The 21613-nt window shown below is 40.3% G+C and overlaps 1 protein-coding gene and 1 long non-coding RNA gene across 2 annotated transcripts in view; one reads left to right on the forward strand and one right to left on the reverse strand.

The window, feature by feature from the left end:
• Nucleotides 1–314: 314 nt before the first annotated feature.
• Nucleotides 315–4509, reverse strand: LOC113257653 (tubulin alpha-1A chain). Its single transcript, XM_026501959.3, has 4 exons — nt 4411–4509; nt 2104–2326; nt 1814–1962; nt 315–1506 (listed from the first exon to the last, which is right to left on the reverse strand). Exons 1-4 carry the CDS (start codon nt 4411–4413, stop codon nt 526–528), a joined length of 1356 nt encoding a protein of 451 aa, XP_026357744.1. The 5' UTR covers nt 4414–4509; the 3' UTR covers nt 315–525.
• LOC130544891 (uncharacterized) overlaps nt 3773–21613 on the forward strand; it is a 47468-nt gene continuing 29627 nt past the window's right edge. Inside the window, exon 1 of the long non-coding RNA XR_008961599.1 lies at nt 3773–4659. This is a non-coding gene — a long non-coding RNA (uncharacterized LOC130544891). The remainder of the gene's footprint in view (nt 4660–21613) is intronic.

Consider the following 21613-nt stretch of genomic DNA (forward strand, 5'->3'; position numbering starts at 1 on the left):
TATTCACCATTTTATGTTAGTCATGAGACTTGGCAGGTAACTAGACCTTTGGCTGGTATTAGTAAATATCAATTCTAAAGAGTACTAGGAGTTTAAGTAACATAGTGGAGTTAAAAATTAAGAAGAGCATGGATGTTATCTAATGGCAATTTTTAGTTATTTTGTATTTTATGAATAAGTTTTATAATATACTAAAATTTAAATGAGATAAGTCACTTCATAGTACATGTATAAACCACAGTCAACAGTTATTCTTTCTTCTCAGAACTCAATACATGAATTTCAGACACCCAAATAGAAAACACAAGACTGAATTCATTTAAGACAGGGAATACTTTATTCAAACCCATCAGAGAAATGGACAGCTTGGGTCTGTAACAAAGCGTTGTGTTTTAAAGCATAGGTCAGTAATTGTATATGAGAGTATACACTGCTACATACAAATTAACTGATCAGAGCACAACTTTTCAATGTTCAAAACAGAATAAGCTTCCCTGTAAAAGCAGCACCTTTGTGACATTAACTTTAGTATTCCTCTCCTTCTTCTTCACCCTCTCCTTCAACAGAATCCACACCAACCTCCTCATAATCCTTCTCCAGGGCAGCCATGTCCTCACGGGCCTCAGAAAACTCTCCTTCCTCCATGCCCTCCCCCACATACCAGTGAACAAAGGCACGCTTGGCATACATCAGGTCAAACTTGTGGTCCAGGCGAGCCCAGGCCTCAGCGATGGCTGTGGTGTTGCTCAGCATACACACAGCCCGCTGGACTTTGGCCAGGTCTCCGCCAGGTACCACAGTGGGAGGCTGGTAATTAATGCCCACTTTGAAGCCGGTGGGGCACCAGTCCACGAACTGGATGGTACGCTTGGTCTTGATGGTGGCAATGGCAGCATTGACATCTTTGGGAACCACATCGCCACGGTACAACAGGCAGCAAGCCATGTATTTACCATGGCGAGGGTCACATTTCACCATCTGGTTGGCTGGCTCAAAGCATGCGTTGGTGATCTCTGCTACAGAAAGCTGTTCATGGTAGGCTTTCTCAGCAGAGATGACAGGGGCATAGGTGGCCAGAGGGAAGTGGATGCGGGGATAGGGCACCAGGTTGGTCTGGAATTCTGTCAGATCAACATTCAGGGCTCCATCAAATCTGAGGGAAGCAGTGATGGAGGACACAATTTGACCTATCAACCTATTTAGATTAGTGTAGGTTGGGCGTTCAATATCGAGGTTTCTACGACAGATGTCATAGATGGCCTCGTTGTCTACCATGAAGGCACAATCAGAGTGCTCCAGGGTGGTGTGGGTAGTGAGGATGGAGTTGTAGGGCTCAACTACAGCTGTGGAAACCTGGGGGGCTGGGTAAATGGAGAACTCCAGCTTGGACTTCTTGCCATAATCGACAGAGAGACGTTCCATCAGCAGGGAGGTGAACCCGGAACCAGTTCCCCCTCCAAAGCTGTGGAAAACCAAGAAGCCCTGAAGACCTGTGCACTGGTCAGCCTGTTAGAAAAAAGGAAGAGAGAAAACATATTAATATATTATTGCTCTTTGCAATATATAAGTAAATATATTTTTACTTTTCATACAATTCCAAGGATACAGGTCTTATTTTGACAAGAAATGCTTTTAAATACATGTAGACCTTCCTAGAATTACTAAGCATTTCTTAATTAAAAAAAAAAAAATAAATAAAGGAATAGTTTACCTCGCTCTATTACATTTTAATTCTGTGTTTGAGATGAAAAGAACAGATTTCAAATGTCTTTCTTAGGATCACTGTTTACTTTGTTCTTGAGAATAAACATACCAGCTTCCGGATTCGGTCCAAGACGAGGTCAATGATCTCCTTGCCAATGGTGTAGTGCCCACGGGCGTAGTTGTTGGCAGCATCTTCCTTGCCTGTGATGAGCTGCTCAGGGTGGAAGAGCTGGCGGTAGGTGCCAGTGCGAACTTCATCTGGAAAAGGAAAACAAAGCAGCCGCCCATCACTCACCGCCTGCACAAGCCTGCTCGACCCCAGGGTGTCCATGGAGCCTCAAGACAGACCCCCTGTCCCAGACCCCCGGGCGCTCACTGGGGTTACTGAAGCCAACTCACCAATGACTGTGGGTTCCAGGTCTACAAACACAGCCCTGGGCACATGCTTGCCAGCGCCCGTCTCACTGAAGAAGGTGTTGAAGGAGTCATCTCCTCCCCCGATGGTCTTGTCACTTGGCATCTGGCCATCGGGCTGAATGCCGTGTTCCAGGCAATAGAGCTCCCAGCAGGCATTGCCGATCTGGACACCAGCCTGGCCGACGTGGATGGAGATGCACTCACGCTGTGAGAAGGAAAAGAGGAAAATTGTAAAATTAGGTTATGTTAGCATTTTAAATTTTCAGTAAATTTTTGAAAATATTTCTAATTATGTACAGGTATTCTTCAAGTTTGAGATTATCCCTAACTCCATAAAAATGATGAAGGAAAAGCACCTGCTACAAATGCTGCAGATGGGTGTGGTCTGAATAATGATGTTGCACTGTTTAACACATGTGCAAGCCCATTGTTTCCAGTCATGCTGGAATAGAAAATTTTTTGCATTTAAAAAATATTTAAAGCACAGATTTTATAAAATGAAGTAAATTAAATTTAATCATTAATTAATTGGAATCAATATTACTACTATCTTGCCTTTAAATAAGGAATGTCTTCTACATATGACTTGGTATTTTAACATGGACATCTGTGCTGCAGCTGAGGCTAGATGCCACACCCCTCTGCAGTCTATCTGCAGAATCCATTAGTACTAGGGGATTGGAAGCTAAACAAGGTCTGCCTCCTGCATTGCTGCATTGCTGCATTTGCTGTGCCTGGTACTAGCCTGTTCAGTCTTCTACATTATTTAACAGAGTAAGTTCTATTTCCAGAAACTGCCTACATGATCTCATTGTGCTATTCTGCCAGTTTTCCTTCTCTGACCCCGGCTGGAACCATATGCCTAAATTGAAATGAATTAATGTAGATGCACTAGAACAAAAGACAGCTGGACAGAGAGTATAGTTCTTTGTCTGCAGCATTTTCATTACTTAAAAAGAAGTCTTTCCAGAATCTTCTCCACTGCAAAAGACTGAAAAATTATTAGTATCTTTAAAACATCAGTTCCTAAATCAGAAAAATATCGGAGGACCTACTTAAGAATAAAAGCACGGTGAAAGGATAATGAAATATTTATTTAAAACAACAAAATAGTTTTTTCATTTTGAGACTCTCTACTCACCACAGAATATTCATACTTATCACGTTCAATAAGAGATTTTCTTCTCTATGGTCTTTATGGCTACAACTTTCATTGTCTATCCATTGTCTAGTCACTGACATATGGGCGGGGGTGGGGTGGGGGTGGGGAAGGGGAAGGGCGTTTCCCTGGGTCCTGGGCGTTAGGGTACCCTGGCTCTCAAAGTGGGCTTTTTCTCTTGCCGAACGTGCAGCTAGCACACAGAGACAGACGGACACACAAGACAGACACACACACACACTCCAGTCGGGGCGGGGTGGCCCCAGACCAGACTTTAAAGGGCTTGTCAAGAGAACTGTGATTTTGCATCTCAAGAAAAAAATATTTCATCTAAGTTTTAACAGTGAATGAAAAACCTTTTAACGCCTACAGTTCCACAATGATGAAAGGCTTTTAATAAGTCTTCTGACAGAGGAGGTTTCGTGAGGGCGAACCCCGCCCAGTGGCTCTCAGGCCAGAGAAGCCAGAAACAAACAACTCCGCCCCTGCGCCGCCCTGACGCCGGCTGCCAGGGGCTCCAACAGAAACTAACCATTTTTTCCCCGTTAATATACGGGTATCTTTCTAAAATGCCCACGAACCGTGGAGGGATCTTTTTATACTAACCCAAGGTTCCGCTTTGTCCCTGTCCTTTCCCCCTCCCCCCTTCCCAGCTACACCCATGAGCCCGGGTCTTTTTGGACGGCTGCTTCTCTCCCTCCCCCCGGGAACAACGCCACGAAGAAAAGCCTTTCCGAGTCACACGAATACCGTGCGCACATACGCTGGGGCCGAGCAGGCGACGCCACGACCGCCTTTCGCTGCCCCAGACCCTTTCGTCACCGACAGATGGGCAGCTTGCGGCTCGGAGGAGCTCAGATAACAAGTACCCGCTCTGCGCCGCCTTTGTTCTTCGCTACGGTTCTGCGGCGCCCCGGGCGCAGTTCTGCCTGGGCGCCTGCACCCCGCACTGCGGCGGCGACCGGGCTCGAGGATTTGGGACAGCAGAGCTGAACCTCGCAAACAAAGCATAAAGGCTACCCTTACCCAAAGATGTCGTAAAGGAAAAAGGGCTTAAGATTTTCCAAGTAGATCTTGGGGGACTGACCCCACCCAATGGACACAAAGGGCCAGAGAAAGAAGATTCTTACCATGGTTGCTGCTTTGCGTCTGCCGGGCAGATGGCGGAGAGGAAGAGGAGAGGTTGTTGCTTCTTACAGCGCGACTCTTAGGCGGTCGATGTAAGAGAACCTGAGGCACATGGGCGGATGCAGCTCCCTATATACAACTCGGTCACCATGGGGATGGGCTGGGGCCTTTTCCTGTTGGTCCAGACCCCTCGGTCTGCCCGGAGAAGCCACGACAGAGAGTGGTGATTGGTGCAAGCAACATGGGATGAGGTAATCTCTCCCCCACCCCCTTTTCCCTAGCATCCATAGACTGTTTGCATCCTTCAGACAAAGAGACTGTGCAAAAACAGTCAGCCGAGCATCCATTATGGGGTGGGGTTGGGCGGGGGGGGGGGGGGGGGGGAGGGTTGGAGAAGGGAAGAAAGAGAACTTGAATTGGATATTGCTTAAACCTCATACTACAGTTAAAATCAGCAATGTAGGTTTTCCCCAACACTTATATCGCAGATTTTGTGTTAAGATGAAATATTTAATGGAAAATTACTCCCAGCCCTTCTCTCAAAGTATACTAAATTCTGCCACATTCGATGAGGCTTCAACATCTCTAATTGCTTTACAGATAAAGTAGGAGAGAAGATGAGAACGGTGCTTAAAATGGCATGGGTAAATGTGATTTCTTTTTTAATATAAAAAAAGGCTCAATAATAGAGCCATCCAAAATGGTTTTTCAGGTTCAAGTAATTTATCTTCAGACCTTCTTTTGCACCCCTCCCCCAAATAGCTAAACGAAAAGGGAAGATGGAAGAAAACCATACTAAATATGGAAGCACACAAGTAGTTCTAACATACTGATAATTAAGATCTAAGAAACATACCATAGTTAAATAGTCTACTAGAAATATTCCTTTATCAGAAGTCTACATACTATGTTTTATGTAGTGTACTGTTCCTTAAAATGAATCGTCTTTCCTGATACAGAATTGAGAAAATACAAAGAGTTCAGAAGCTAGAACTATTACCTGGTCCATGCAGTTATATTTTGCATTGTTCTTTTTTTTTTTTTTTTTTTTCTGGAAAGAGAAGAATAACTAAGACATCAAATTAAAAAGGAGAGCTGTATAATGTAAGGAAGAAGACCATTTTGTAATTTTGTCTCCATCCACAGGCAACTATGTCAGCTCAATAACTACATTTGTTTTTCATGTAGTTCTTGGGTGAATTCAGTAAATCTTCTCAGAGATTGGGCTTCTAACTGTGGGAATTGGAGCCAGCCTCACACCGTTGCTATTCAACTAGAGACTCTGGGGGTTGCTCAATTGCCTCTTGGGACAAAAAGGCTTTGCTTTCACCCCTAGGAAATGGATTGCAGTAACATTCTTTTGCTATTTAGAAAGGCTGTTATTATCAGCAAGGATGGGCTATGCAGAATAAGACTCTGGACTGATTACCACCTGACGTTGCTAATGAAATTTCAGAGGTAAAGAGGTTTGTTGTGACCACCAAAGTTGAAAATTTCTATTTTGGCAGACGATTTTCATGTTCGGTTTTCAGCAACAGATTTTCAGGGTCTGCGGCACCATTTACAGAGCTCTGCAGAGCCCATTCATTCCTGCTGGGCAGGCAGGCAGAGCAGGCGTGGGAGGGAGGGACTTGAGACAGCTGCTGCAGGTTGTGGTGTGACAATGGCTGCCTTGAATTTTTCTAGCCTGCTCTCGGTAGCTCTGCTTTACTTGTTCAAGTTTGCTGCAGTAGTCTCCCTAGAAAAGATAAAGCCCAACACAAAAATAATTTTATCTACTTCTTGCACATTTCATAGGAAACACAATCTTCAACATCATCTTATCTCCATCCCTTTAGCAAATAAAAGTATATATTAGTAAAAAGACAGGAGAATTAAGGACAACTTGAATATTTCTTTCTGCATCTAGAAGTACATTTAATAAAAATAAGAATTAAATGGCATTTAGGAGTATAAGGATTTATAAGGCGCTCATTGAAAATACTTCTTATGAAATTTTAATAGTCAAATAAATGAAATGCTGCTGGATCATGGTAAAGTGTACAAATCTTTCCTTATGGAATGAGAGGCACAGTCTTGAATTTTATTTTCTTTACAATATAAAAGAAATATGTCATTTCCCCAGTAGTCTCCGTTCTTTATGCAGTTTACAGAGGATTAAATATAAGAGAGGCGTGTTCGTGCAATTGATTCTTTGTAATTCTATCTCAGAGCTATTCTGTTCCTTATGCAAATGAGGATTTTTTTCTCCCCTTGGGCATAAGTAACAATAAGATCTAGGTCAGAAATAGATTATTTGAGCACTGATAATCTTAAATATATAAATGGGAGAGCAGAGGGAAATAACGAATCTGTTCTTTTTTCTCTCGTTATCTCACTTAATAGCATGCAAACTATTAAAAAAATTTTTTACTAGTTCACCTCTTATTTTTTTCTGCCAATTTCTTTAATTTACATAAATATACATGTGTAAGTATTCTACTAATAAGTTCATTCTGTCCACAGTAAGATTAGCATGAAACATCTTTTCTTTTATATTTGTAGAATTTAAATAATTTATGTGTGTATGTACATCTCTTCTCTATTAAAATGTGAATCCCAGTCCCTGGCAAAGTGCCAAGCATACACTAAACATTATACACATTTTTGTTGAATTAAATGAATGGTTTCTCTCTGTGCATATTTTCATTAACTACTATAATGCCTGATAATTTAAAGGTATTTAATACATATTTTGCCTTTTTTATTCAATAAGCATTTACTGACTGTCTACAGTGAGTCCTTGACCTTCCTAGATAGTGTGAGTAATTCAGAAGTAGTAGCATGGTCTCTTTTCTCTAGAGTATTCCAATCTAATTGAAGAAATAAAACAAGTACATGTATATAGGAGAACAGCATGTGTTTGTGGGTATAGGGAGAGGAGCTGTGTAGAATCCGTTGCGTGACCCCATGTATTATACCTTATGTAGGAAACAAGAAAGTTGTCCAACACTTTTTTCTTCCTACTTCTTCACCTCCCATTTATCCCTAAATCCATTCAATCTGGATTCTGCTCTTACCACTCCTTGAAACCAAATGCCCTCCATGGTTGTTGCTAAATCCACTGGACACTTTTTAGTTCTTGTTGACCTGTGATAAGCTTTGTCACAGTTTATATATTATCTCTTTCTTGGAACACTTTCTTCCCTTGTCCTCAGAAAGTCTACCTTTTTTGGGTTTCTCTCTTACATTTTTTGTTTCTTCTCTGTCTCTGCTGGTTCTTCCTCCTATCCCAATCTTTAAATGTTGGAGTTTCTCAAGGTTCAGTCCTAGACTCTTTCCTCATTTTATTCTATATGATCTTAGTCACTCCTCGTAGATGGTAAGTGCATTCGTTCCCAAGGCTTCAAATCCTTTTTATATGCCCACACGTCTTAACAACTCCTCTTAGTTCCAGATTGTGTAGTAAACTTCTAGTCTCTGGCTGGGTTTCTCATAGGTATCCCAAATTGAACTAGTTATCTTCTCATAAATATGCATCTCCTACAATGTTCTGTTGCTCAGTAAATGGAGCAGCATACATCTGGTTTCTCAAATCAGAAGTGAGAATTACTCTTGATATCTCCCCCTTCTTTCCTGACCACCATGGAATCAGTCATTAAGTCCTGTTAAGTCTACCTCCTAAATCTCTCTCAAATCCTGTTCTTTTCTCTCCATCTCAACTGCCTCCATTCTTGTAAGTACATCATCTTTTGCCTGGACAACCTCAACACCCTCCTAGATTTTCTATATGCTTGCTCCTACTTCCACCCTGTTCAGTCTTCACTCAACAGCCAGGGTGATCTTCTACATCTCACAGATCGCGTCACATAATACAGATCACGTCACTCCACTGCTTAAAGCAGATCAATGTGCCTGTTAGTTTTAAGATGAACATCCCAAATCCTTAATATGGCTGCTTTAATTCCATAATGGAAGTAAATCTTATACTTAAAAACCTGTAAAAGGACATATTGATTTAAAATTGTGTTAAAATTATGGGGTGCCTGGGTGGCACAGCAGTTGGGCGTCTGCCTTCGGCTCAGGGCGTGATCCCGGTGTTGTGGGATCAAGCCCCACATCAGGCTCCTCCGCTATGAGCCTGCTTCTTCCTCTCCCACTCCCCCTGCTTGTGTTCCCTCTCTCGCTGGCTGTCTCTATCTCTGTCGAATAAATAAATAAAATCTTTAAAAAAATAAAATAAAATAAAATAAAATAAAATTGTGTTAAAATTGAGATAATTTCCTGAGAGTTGATTTTGATAGGGAGGAGGGAGGCAAAGGAGTTATAAAAGCTAGATAGTCACTTTATAATTGTTATGCTATAAAATTATGTTTTATTCATTTTTTATTTATGAAATTTTTATAATAAAAAATTTAACAATATAAACCCATGAGTTCATAAAGATACTCCACAAAGGAAAAATAAAAATAGAAAAAAGTGAATTAAAAATAATCATCTGATACCATTGCACCACTGGAAGTAACTAGGGCACCAACTCTATACTCTACACATTGGCAATCAAATAAATAAAGATTTGAGGGGCACCTGGATGGCTCAGTCATTTAATAGTCCAATTCTTGATTTCAGTTCGGGTCATGATCTCAGCATCATGAGATCGAGCCCTACGTCGGGCTGCACGTCTGCTTAAGATTCTCTCTCTCTCCCTCTGTCCCTCCCACCCTGCCCCTCTAAAAAAAAATAAAAAATAAAAATAAAGTACTTCAGGAAAGAAAAAAAGGGGAGAAATGATAGATAAAGATTGTGGCAAAACTCTTGATAATTGTTAAATGTTAATGATGTGTATATGGAGTTCATTATACTGTTTTCTCTATTTTTGGGTATGTTTGAAAATTTCTTTCTTTCTTTAAGATTTATTTGTCAGAGAGAGAGAGAGAGAGTGCATAAATGGGGGAGTGGCAGGCAGAGGGAGAAGCAGGCTCCCCACTGAACAAGGAGCCCAGTGTGGGACTTGCCTCCAGGACCCTGGGATCACAACCTGAGCTGAAGGCAGACGCTTAATTGACTGAGCCACCCAGGCGTCCCTGTTTGAAAATTTCTTAATAAATTAAGAATTTCTTGGGGTGCTTGGGTGGCTCAGTCATTAAGCGCCTGCCTCTAGCTCAGGGAGTGATCCCGGCATTCCGGGATCGAGCCCCACATCAGGCTCTTCCACTGGGAGCCTGCTTCTTCCTCTCCCACTCCCCCTGCTTGTGTTCCCTCTCTCGCTGGCTGTCTCTGTCTAATAAATAAATAAATAAATCTTATAAATTAATTAATTAATTAAGAATTTCTTGATAAAATAAGTACTAAAAAGAGGAAATTGTGGATGCTGAAGACAATTTCTATCTATCACAATTTATTCTGTACTAGATTGAATAGAAAGTTATAGAAATTTCAAAAGAAGGAAAAAGTCCTTATATTAGAGCTATGGTTTATCATGGAAGTCTTCACTCAGCATGGTGGCTCATAACCAAATGGGACAGGAGTGGAGTGAGTACTTTAAACAGCGAACATCATATTGGCAAAGACATAGTATGATGTTGATCTCGCACCTGTACAAGGGAGAGCACAAATGTTCTCAGTTTGGGCATGCAAAGGCATGGTGGGTGATGTGCTATATGAGGGGAGTGGAGCCAGGTAATGAAGCATTTTGGACTCTGGTTGGTCTGAAGAAGGAATGTGGGCTTGAGTCCCTAGGCAATGTGAAGCTTTTGTATTCTAATAGAAAAGAGTGAACATTTTAATAAAATCAATATTAATACATTAATTTTTATAAAATTCATATTAATATATTAATGTTTATAAAATTAATCTATAATATTAACCTGACAGCGAAGTGGTGAGAGTGGCATGGCTAAGGAGGTTATTGCAATAATCTGAGAAGGTCTCAGACCTTCCTAATTACAGGGGGAATGGTTAGAAAGGGGATAATAGAAGAGACCATCCAAAGGAAGAATCCCAGTGGTGATGGGCTGACCATGGGGCAAAAAGGAGAGAGTAAAAATTAACCCTTAAAGTTTTGAACTTCGTGAACTAAGGGCATGAAATGGTAGTGGTGCTCTTTATGAAAATAGGGAAGTTGATGGGGGTTCCTGGCTGGCTCAGTCCATGGAGCATGCAGCTCTTGGTCTCAGGGCTGTGAGTTCAAGCTCCACGCTGGGTATAGAGCTGAAAGAAAAGAAAAGAAAAGAGAAAAGAAAAGAGGAAAAAAGAAAAGAAAGAAAGAAGAAAGAAAGAAAGAAAGAAAGAAAGAAAGAAAGAAAGAAAGAAGAAAGAAAGAAAGAGAAAGAAAGAAGGAAAGAAAGAAAGAAAGAAAGAAAGAAAGAAAGAAAGAAAGAGGAAAGAAAGAAAGAAAAAAGAAAAGAAAAGAAAGAAAATAGGGAAGTTGAGAAGGGATACAAGTCTGACCAGGAAATGCATCTATGTGTGTGTGTGTAGTGTGTGTGTGTGTGTGTGTGTGTGTGTGTGTGTGTGTGTGTGGTGGGGGCTATCAGTTGACGTAGTCTTAGAGTTGAATGTTACACAGTTTGAGGTGATAGAGGGATTGATGGCAGAAGTCTTGGAAGCACTGGGAATCTGAGAAAGGTAAGGAGTAGGGGGGTGAAGATGCATATTTGAAGCCTAATGACAACAGCATTACATGCTGGCCGTATGGTATGAGAATAGAATTTTCCAAGTATGACCCAGAATTTCAATGGGAAACACAATTCCTGTGCATGCAATTATGTTCACCACATGAAAAGCTTTTGTCTTTTTCTTCTTTATTTTGAAAACTTTTTATTGAAGAATATCATACATACATACATTTTTACCAATCGCTAATGTACAATTTGATGAAATTTTGCAAGCTTGACATTATTACTAGTGTCACCAGCATGCAGATCAAGAAACAGAACATTATCGCTATCTGCGAAGGCTCCCCCTTGTACCTCTACCCAGGCATAATCTGCTCTCAAGGGTATTACCCACTGGGGTGCCTGGATGCCTCATTTGGTAAAGTGGCCGAGTCTTGATTTCTGCTCAGGTCAGGATCTCAGGGTCTTGGGCTAGAGCCCTGCATTGGGCTGCAAATTTTCCTGAAGTTGTAATTTACACTCCCACTAGTAGTGTAGGAGACTTCTGCTTCTCATCCTCTTTCATTGTAGCCATTCAGGAGAGTTTATAGTATAGTATCTGTCACATTGTGACTAACTAATGAGGTTGACACCTCTTCATGTGTTTATTGTCCATTTAATATCCTCTTTGGTGAAATGTCTGTTCAAGGCTCTTTCATATTTTCTCATGGATTGCCTGTCTTTATCTTAGTGTTTGGTTGGAGTATATTATATATTATGAATAAGAGTCCTTTGTTGGGGCGCCTGGGTGGCACAGCGGTTAAGCGCCTGCCTTCGGCTCAGGGCGTGATCCCGGCGTTATGGGATCGAGCCCCACATCAGGCTCCTCCGCTGTGAGCCTGCTTCTTCCTCTCCCACTCCCCCTGCTTGTGTTCCCTCTCTCGCTGGCTGTCTCTATCTCTGTCGAATAAAAAAAAAAAAAAATAGAGTCCTTTGTTGGATTTGAGGATTACAAAAAAATTTTTTTCCCACTCTGCAGCTTGCCTTTCACTCTCCTAATGGTGTCATTTGATAAACAGAAGTTCTTAATTTTAAGTAGTTCAGTTTATCATCTTTTCTTTATTGTTAGCATTTTTTAAAGATTTTATTTTTCAGTAATCTCTACACTCAACGTGGGGCTTGAACCTATAACCCCGAGATAAAGTGTTGCAAGCTCTACTGACTAAGCCAGCCAGGTGTCCCTACTGCTAGTGTTTTTTGAGTTGCATTTAAGAAATCTTTGCCTATCCACAAGGTCATGATTGAGATAGAATATATTCTTCTAAAGGATTTATTGTGTAACTTTTACATTTAGTTCCACAATACATATGGGAACTGATACTTTTGTGTGTGTTTGGTGTGAAGTAGAGATCAGACCTATTTTTTTCCCCATATGGATATATAATTGGTCCGGCACTATTTATGTATAAAACCATCCTTTCCCCACTGACGGCAGTGACACTTTTGTCATGAATTAAGTTACCATACGTATATATGGGAAGCCTCCTCTCACTAGCTCATACATATTTCAACTTCATTATTTTCTAAATTATTATAATCTTATTTAACCCAAGTAATTAACTCATAGGGATGATTATATGTTTCAAACATTTATTCATTTGTTTCTTCTTTTTGAAAACGCATATTGATTACCTACCAAGTTGCATATATTGGACCAGGCATAGTGTAGGGTAAATAGATGTTAATTTGGCTAAGATTTAATTAGCTATAATGCATTCTGATAAGTCGCAAGAAAGGACAGGGAATGTTCATTGGATACAGCAACAAGGAAATAAGTATATAGTAAGGCTTGGCACAAAAGACCTAAAACATGTTTCCTGGCCCAAGGAGTTCAAGGTCCAATGATTGAAACTGTTACTACAATACACTGTGTCAAGTGCTGTGAGAGAGAGAGGACAGTGCAGGAGCTGCCAACACAAAGAAATGTGTTACATTTCCCAACTTCATCCCAGTATAGTGTTCACTGTCTCACACCACATCATTGCCTCTACCTCCTTCGTGAAATGATCGTGCCTCTCTGTCTCACACTGCCCTTCCTCATGCAAGTTTGAGTGTAAAAGGATAAATACAAGCAAGTAGATTTCTCTTAAATTCTCTAACAAAAACACATCTCAAACACTAAATTTAAATAAGGAGATGGACATGATTATTTTGACATGCTGAATTTATATTTGTCTTTACTTTAGGATTCAGTACTGATCAATGTATTGTGTGATTTGTATTGTGTATGGCGTTTAAAGACCATCTGTTGCGTTCACCTTGGCCAAATTCCACCGTTAACAGTTCAGGTAAGACTATGGCCCACATGTGAATTCAGAATTTTATTTAAAGCTAAACATTAGGAGTGCTTGGGTGGCTCAGTCGTTAAGTGTCTGCCTCCGGCTCAGGGAGTGATCCCGGCGTTCTGGGATCGAGCCCCACATCAGGCTCCTCTGCTGGAAGCCTGCTTCTTCCTCTCCCACTCCCCCTGCCTGTGTTCCCTCTCTCGCTGGCTGTCTTAATCTCTGTCAAATAAATTTAAAAAATCTTTAAAAAAAAATAAAGCTAAACATTATCTTTCTCAAACTCTGGTCAACATAATGCAAATATATTATTAAATAATAGTTTTTCCTGGATAACAATGGTAAGAATTATCAGTGATTCTGGTAACTGAGTTTCATCTATTTTGGGAGGGACTTGGGTGTGTATAGCAGCGAGAAATGTTAATAAATTTTTATTCCATAAGTAAGACTTATGAAATAACAGAAACCTGTACTCTGTAATATTAAAAATATATCTCTGGCGTTGTAATATAATGCTTTGAGGTTCAGTCACTTACTGAAGCACTCTTTTGAACAACGTATTTGCGTCCTGAGATACACATTTTAATTTGTAATTTTGCTCTGACATATTGGGGAGTTGGTTCACCTAAGCCTATTGAGGAAATCTGACATTTGGAAAAAGGGGACAAAACTTAAAGAGGCTCAAAGGCATCCTGAGAGGAGAAGAAAGAGAAGGAATTGGAGAAGACGGTAGATAATCTCAGCTTTCCATAAAACGCAGTTTATCGTTTGGATGCATTTCATTAACCCAAATTACTCACACTCACAAGAATGCACTTTGCTTCCGTCCTACCCCTTGTTCCCCTTAAAGCCGATGGAAATTAGGTGGCAGACTGGGAAGGTTGCCATGGTGCACTGGCTACAGGGATTTGATAGTAGTCAAGAGAAGCTCCAGAGTCCCCTCCCCCAACCGTCCAAATGTGCGCTTTTTCTTTCAAATTCTTGTCTTAACTAATTCCATAGTATAGCTAAATCAGGGTGAGATTGATAAACTAGTGAACAACAGAACAGATGCATTTATGCTGTAAGAAGTAAAATACTCAGGAATTATAACTGGTCCGTTTTTATGTAAGCACTAGCCACACAAAATGTCAGAATTCACTTTTTAAACGACTTATACAACATGCTCTCATCTTCAGGACTTGTAGTTCTTTCTGGCTTTATCCCCTCGGATGACCTGCAGGTATCTCAATTCAGTATATCTAAATGGAATTAGTTATTTTTCTCCATTACCCTCTTTAGTATTCTGTGTTCTCAATTATTCTGTATTCTCAAGATCAGTTCATTGTCATCTTTCTAGTCTACCAAGTTAGATTAAAATAATAATAACCTTACATAATAATATAACCTTATCTAACTTTGAAATAATATTTCCTCTGTGCCAGGGGCTATTCTTAGCACTTTATGTATATCAACTCTTTGGAGGTAATCCCAACTGATCAGTAAATTCTATCAATTATATTTCAAATTGTCTTAGTAAGTATTTGCAGAATGAGCAAATGACTAATTTTCTAAAGCTTGACCAATTTTATTACCCCCAAAGGGGCTAGTTCAAGGGGAAGGTGTGGTAGACTATTTAAGACTCGGTCTTTGAAGCTTCTTCTTTAAGTATTACATCTATAAATCCAAGAGCCAAACTAGTAGAGAACCCTTTGTAACATATTAGAATCATCCTCTTCACTAGTGTTTCCTAAATGTGCTGAAGTAACTAGGGTGCTAGTTAGAAATCCTGATTCCCAGTTCCTGCACCACAGAGGCTGATTCAGTAGGTCTCATTCAGTAAACAGTATTCTCTTAGAATTAACATTTGCTATTTTGGAGCTAAAGAGTTTTAATGGTTTAATTCAGTTATTTCTGAATTCTGATAACCACTGGATAAGTTGACAGAGAATGACTCTCCAGACGGTTGTAATCTTGAAAGACACACCTCCCAAATGACAGCCAGCCTAAAAAGGTGTTTTGGAAAACATTTCTCAGTCTTCATTTAGATTTAAAAATCAATTATGAGGGCACCTGGGTGGCTTAGTCGGTTAAACAGCCGACTCTTGATTTTGGCTCGGGTCATGATCTCAGGGTCCTGGGGTTGAGCCTGGTGTCAGGCTCTGCACTCAGCGGGGAGTCTGCTTGAGGATTCTCTCCCTCCCTCTCCCTCTGCCCTCCCCCCCACACAAGTAAATAAATCTTTAAAAAAAAATCAATTATGCATTTGCAGAAAAGAGGACAGGCTGTGTTTTTCTTCATCTGCCCAGCCTAAAAGATCAGTTAGGAAACATTTCTTCATTCTCCTTAAACACTGATGATGCATGTGTAGAAGAGAAAGGATTAGAAAAGGCTGTAGGTTTTTTTCTTTACCTGCTTATAAGAAAAGCTCTCTGTTACTTTAGTATACAGATTATAAGAGATATAGAGGTTTACTCAAGATAGCATGGCCTGAAATAAGCTGCCTCCGTGGAAGATTGTCTCTGGATTTAGTATATGTAATAAGCCCACTATTTTTTTTTAATGATTTCAATATTTTTAGATATGTGAGAGAGACTTCACTCTCACCCCTCATGTTACTAAGCAACATGTCATACAGTTGCTAGGAAACAGACTAGCAAGCTTGGGGGCACTTCAGTTCCCTTATCACCTTGCATAACACATGACTATACCCTAGAGAGTTTTACAGCCTTAGAGAAAAGAGAAAAAAGTCAATGGCACAAAAAAGGGTAGAAAAAGTGACAGGGGTGGGGGAATGGAATAAGGAAAAGAGCAAGGTATTTGAGAAGAGTGTGTGAGGTTGGCAGAGGACGGCTATTACACAATTTCCTCGAATGAGTCATGGAAAAACCTTAAGTTGCCAGTGCTGTACTTCATATTCTGTATGCTTCTACCTTTTCTAGAAACAAATTAGAGACTATACTTGGAAAAGAGGATCTTTCAGATAGTATTAGTGAATATTATCAGAGGGATAAAAATCTATTGCAACTTTGTAGAAGATTGCCAATTACAAACACATTAAACGAGTCACACCTTAACTTAAAATTCCAAATCAGATCTGCAGTACCATTTCACTCCCTTTCTCCCGCAAAACGGTAAAAACAGACAGAGGTTTTTAGAGAGGTTTTTAGAGAGAGGTCAGGAGGTAAGTGTTCTTGAACAAATTTAGAAGCAAAATTAATTGTCGTACTGGCTCCTGGGCAGTGTGTTTCTGTACAAAATTTTAAAAATCTACTGTAAAAGAGGGAAAGAAGAAGCTGTTGTGCTTTAACCTGGAAGACTGTTGGATCTGAAATAAGAAACCAGGCTCCAGGTTTCATTGTGTGTGTGTGAAAGGTTGAGTCTTTGTGTCTCTGTGGCATTTACTGTTGCTGGCAACCAGAAAGCTCCCTAGCAATTGTTGCTAGGTCCTCCGTGCCTCTGTTTGCCTGAAACCTTGATCAGTGCCAGAAACACAAGAGATACAAATCATTGCACAAAATCCAGTGCCCATTATCCCCAGTAGTCCTGCCACAAACAGTCTGTCTTGTGTTCAGTGAAAATCAGTGTAAAATGGAGACTTCACGCCAAGAGTTCATCCTCAGTATCCTCTCCATGAATGCCTGTTCTTTCAGCACGGGGCACTGAGAGAACACTGGAGAATGGTGTAATTAAAATAAAATTTATATTCTGCTGTCAGCAGCTTTAACTAAATGCATAACCGTCTGAACGAGGCACACAGACAAGAAGGATTTTGTCAGATTTAGGTAACTTCCAGTTCTGAGGGCCCATCATGTTTGATTGACAGCTTGAGATCACCTTAGACACCACAGAAGTCATGGTACAAAGGATGGTACCATTTTAAATAGGAGTCCAGAGATTCTGGTAAAGACCCATGTCAGGATCATCCCCAGAAATAACCTACATCATCTCTTGAAATTAAACATTGGCTCTTAGGTGAGCTTCACCGACCAGTACAACCTACTTACTCATGCCGTCCTGTACAAATATAGACCTCAAATTTTGCTTCCTGGGTATCTCCTACCCAGATGTAGACAGTTATAGCTCTGAACTTACCCGGAAACATTGCAAATCCAGGCTGAGATTTTGAAAAGATTGATGCTGAGATGACATAAATATCTCCTTCCATCAGGCATCTAGCTGCCAAAAACAGGTCTGAAGAGATCATTATTGTGATTCTTACTAATTTTTGAGCACCTTATCAAGGCTAACTATTATATTATCTAATCTAATCCTCAAAATAATTCTTAGGGGTAGGTACAATTATATTTGCTTTATTCCTCCATTGAGGAAATGGAGGTTCAGAGAAGTTAGATAATATGCCCAAGGTCTCTCACAGCTAATGAGTGACAAAATGAAAATTCACACCTGGACCAATCCGCCTCTGGCGTTTGACTTTGAACCACTACTGTATGCATACAGTTTAATAGAGAATGCTTTTTATATGGGAATAAATTGTGTAGGACATCACAAATGTGTCAAAGTAAAGAGTATGGGTTCTGGGGTCTCTCTGTCCCCTTATGGGGTAGTTGAGACTCAGAATGTCTGCTCCCTCTGGGGTTGGCTTTTCCATAAAGGCCCCAACCCACCCGCCAGAACCTTGCAATGGCCCATCGTTGCCTTTCCCCAGATCTAGATAATTCAGTATGTAATAACACTCCATGGGGTCTTTAGATGAGTGGCTCAGATTGGGCTCTGCAATACCAACCCAGCCAACTTGGTAGTCCTTTCTCAACATGAGGCAAAGACTTGCCCCTAAAGCCTTTCTGCATTTATCTGATCTCCTCTTCTCATTTCCTTACTAATAAGAACAGGAGATCATTTTTAGGGACTGTGTGATCTGAATTTGAATTTAGAAAAGAACGCTTTTTCAAAAGCACCACTTTGGAAAGCTGTCACAGTTTACATTATCCAGAGCTTTGATCTGTGCCTTGGAGTCACATTGTCTCATCATCTTCATTTTAGAGTAAAATCTTTCCTTTTCCTTTGCATAACCGAAAAGTCCACTGAATTGGTATTTTCAGAACAAAGAAACATTTGATAGTTACAAACGCTTTCATTCTTACCTACACACTGGGCCAAGAACATGCAATAATCCCGTGTGGATGGAGCGCTGTGTACCTCTTTTCAGCTCTGTATTCAGTGACATCACATTGGTAGCTTGAAACTGGTCATGATGGGAGCGTTTACACCATGTAAATTGGTGTAATTTATTTATTTGAGAGAGAGAGAGAGAACACGAGCAGGGGGTAGAGGCAAAGGGAGAAGGAGATGCAGGCTGCCCACTGAGCAGAGAGCCCAATGTAGGACTCAATCCCAGCACCCTGGGATCATGACCCGAGCCAAAGGCAGAGACTTAACCAACAGAGCCACCCAGGCATCCCAACACTTAGGTTATTTCTAATAATTTTTAAACAATATATACAATACCAATCAGTATTTTTTGAACTTTAGACCATTGACCCATTGTAAAAAATACATTTGTGTTCATATTATACACCCCAAAGTAATATTCTTACTATGCATAATATTCTCTGATATTTTCTGTCCTATTCTATTTCACTTTTTAAATGCTGGTCATAATCAATTCACTAAATTGATTTCTTGACATACTAATGAATGGTAAACCTACTGTTTGAAATTCACTGTAGTAAATTTTTGTATATGTGGCCCTGTGCCATGGTTTGGTTTACTACTGGTATTTTATTTTATTTTTTTAAAAGAATTATTTATTAACTTGAGAGAGAGAGAGAGAGCAAGGGAGAGGGGCAGAGGGAGAGAGAATCCCAAGGAGACTTGGTGCTGAGTGAGGAGCCCACCATGGGGCTCAATCTCACAACCCTGAGATCGTGACCTGAGCCAAAACCAAGAGTCAGACACTTAACTAACTAACTGCACCAGCTGGGTGCCCCCTAGCATTCTATTTTAGAGTAGAATTAACAGTATTCTATTTCCTTTCCAATTACCCTATGGTCTAATGGCAAAGTCACTTGAAGATGGACATATGATTTTAAAAGATGCAAGGGGCAATGGAAGTCTGAGCTAGGCTGGTGGCAGTAAAAATGGAAAGGAAGAATCTAATGTGAGAGTTTTAGAAGAAGATTTTGACGATTTGACAGGACATGAGTGACTAGTGTCCCTCCCCAGATGATATAATTAGTTATGTCCTAAGGGTCCAGGCTGGGCAGAGGTGAGATGTAGAGTATGGAGCCATGGGTCAATAGCCAGATATAATGGTGTATCAAGTTTCCAGGCTAGTGGTGCTAAGGTTAGCACATTCTAAAGCTGAATTGCTAAATCCAAATGGTTGAAACAAGAAGAGAAGAGAAGACACGAAGCAAGCAAGTTAGAGACCCAGGAGAGTTCCTGCCTACAGAAGTTCTAATGATCTGAGAAGGCAGTAGTAAGGTGAGTCTTGAGGAAAAGTCAAGCAAATGATTCCTGTCTATGGGTCTGAGTGTTCCTTGAGAGTTTAAGATTAAAAACAAATGCCTGGAACCCTATCACACCTGCTAGGATGGCTATGATAAAAACGCAGATCATAACAAGTGTTGATGAGGATGTGGAGAAATTGGAATCCTCATACACCACTGATGGGACTGTTAAATGGTGCAGCCACTTTGGAAAATAGTTTGGCCATTCCTCGCAAAGTTAAACACAGAGTTAGCAGATGACTTGGCAATTCCACTCCTAGTTATATACCCAAGAAAAGAAAACATATGCCCACATAAAAGCTTGTAGACAAATGTTCATTACAGCATTATCCATAACAGCCAAAAAGTAGAAACAACCTAAATGTTTGTCAACTGATGAATGAACAAATAAATTATGGTATATCCTTACAAAGGAATATTATTCAACAATAAAAAGGAATGATATGCATGTTACAATAGAGATGAACTTTTTTTGGAGTCTGTCAACACTGATTTATTTATTCAACAAGTATCTTGTACCGTTCCACACATTATCCTCCCCTCTCAGCCCTTATTCATATTCTTTTTTTAAAAGATTTATTTATTTGAATGTGCGAATGTGGGCGGGGGAGGGGCAGAGGGAGAGAGAGCTTTAAGCCGACTCCGCGCTGAGTGCGGAGCCCGACTCCAGGCTCTATCTCACGACCCTGAGATCCCGAAACGAGCCAAAACCAGAGGCTTAACTGACTGAACCACCCAGGCATCCCTTAATCATAATCTTATGCAGCATTTACAGCTACCTGAAGATTATCTATCTATCTACAAGTAGTTTGTGACTTCACAAGAATGTAGTTTTTTAAAATTGTTTTTAATTTTAATCCCTGTGTAGTTAACATACAGTGTTATGTTAGTTTCAGGTGTATAATATAGTGATTCAACAATTCTGCGCAGTACTCAGTGCTCATCATGATAAGTGTGCTCTTAATCTTCCTCTCCTAGTTCACCCCTCCCCCAGCCACCTCCCCTCTGGTGACCATCGGTTTGTTCTCTATAGTTAAGAGTTCTTGGCTCACCTCTAGAGATGAACTTTGAAAGCGTGCTGCTAAGCAAAAGAAGCTGGACATAAAAGGCCACATATTGTATGATTTCATTTATGTAAAGTGCCCAGAATAGGCAAATTCATAGAGACATAAAGTAAAATAGTGGTTGCCTGGGGCTGGCAGGGAGAGGGTATGTGGGAAGAAGTTGGAGAAAATGGGGATCGACAGCTAGTGTGTACAGGATTTCTTAGTGGGTGACAAAAGTAATCTAAAATTGATTATGGTGATGGTTGTGCAACTCTGTGAATATACTCACAACCATGACATTGTGCATTTTAACTGGGTGAAGTGTATGGTACATTAATTATATGTGAATAAAGCTTCTTAAAAAAAAGATTATAGCCATGAAAAAAAATTATTGCCTGGTTCTGTTCACTGAATAGAAAGAATAATATCCCAGTAGCAAAGAACTCCCTTAGCACCAAGATAGTGAGTTTTAAAAACTATTCCCAAGTCATGAAGGAGGTTCAGGTATCTCAGAATAGACTGTGAGAAAAAAATCTAACTGCAATACAAATGTATGAAAAACCTCACTGAAGAGGATAGGGAGAAAAAGTGCTGATCCAAGTCACTTTGGAAATGAATGGAATCTATAAGACTAAAGGCAAAAAGAACTGTAGATAAGTCCCGTACTCTAGGCAATAAAGTTGTTTGCCCCGAAGGTACAAGTTAACAATCTGAAACCACTATATATCTACTGGAAGTGAACAATTAAGTATATGGATGGTGGATGGTGGGAGCCAAGTTTCTTTCTTAC

This window comes from Ursus arctos, unplaced genomic scaffold, assembly GCF_023065955.2.
Source record: "Ursus arctos isolate Adak ecotype North America unplaced genomic scaffold, UrsArc2.0 scaffold_26, whole genome shotgun sequence".
NCBI classification, from domain to species: domain Eukaryota; kingdom Metazoa; phylum Chordata; class Mammalia; order Carnivora; family Ursidae; genus Ursus; species Ursus arctos.

Excerpts from the sequence above, each read along its gene's own strand:
- LOC113257653 (XM_026501959.3), bottom strand. Across the intron at positions 1,963-2,103 it reads CCTGGAACCCACAGTCATTG|ATGAAGTTCGCACTGGCACC; the intron begins GTGAGTTGGCTT and ends TTCCTTTTCCAG. Across the intron at positions 1,507-1,813 it reads TGGACCGAATCCGGAAGCTG|GCTGACCAGTGCACAGGTCT; the intron begins GTATGTTTATTC and ends TTTTTCTAACAG.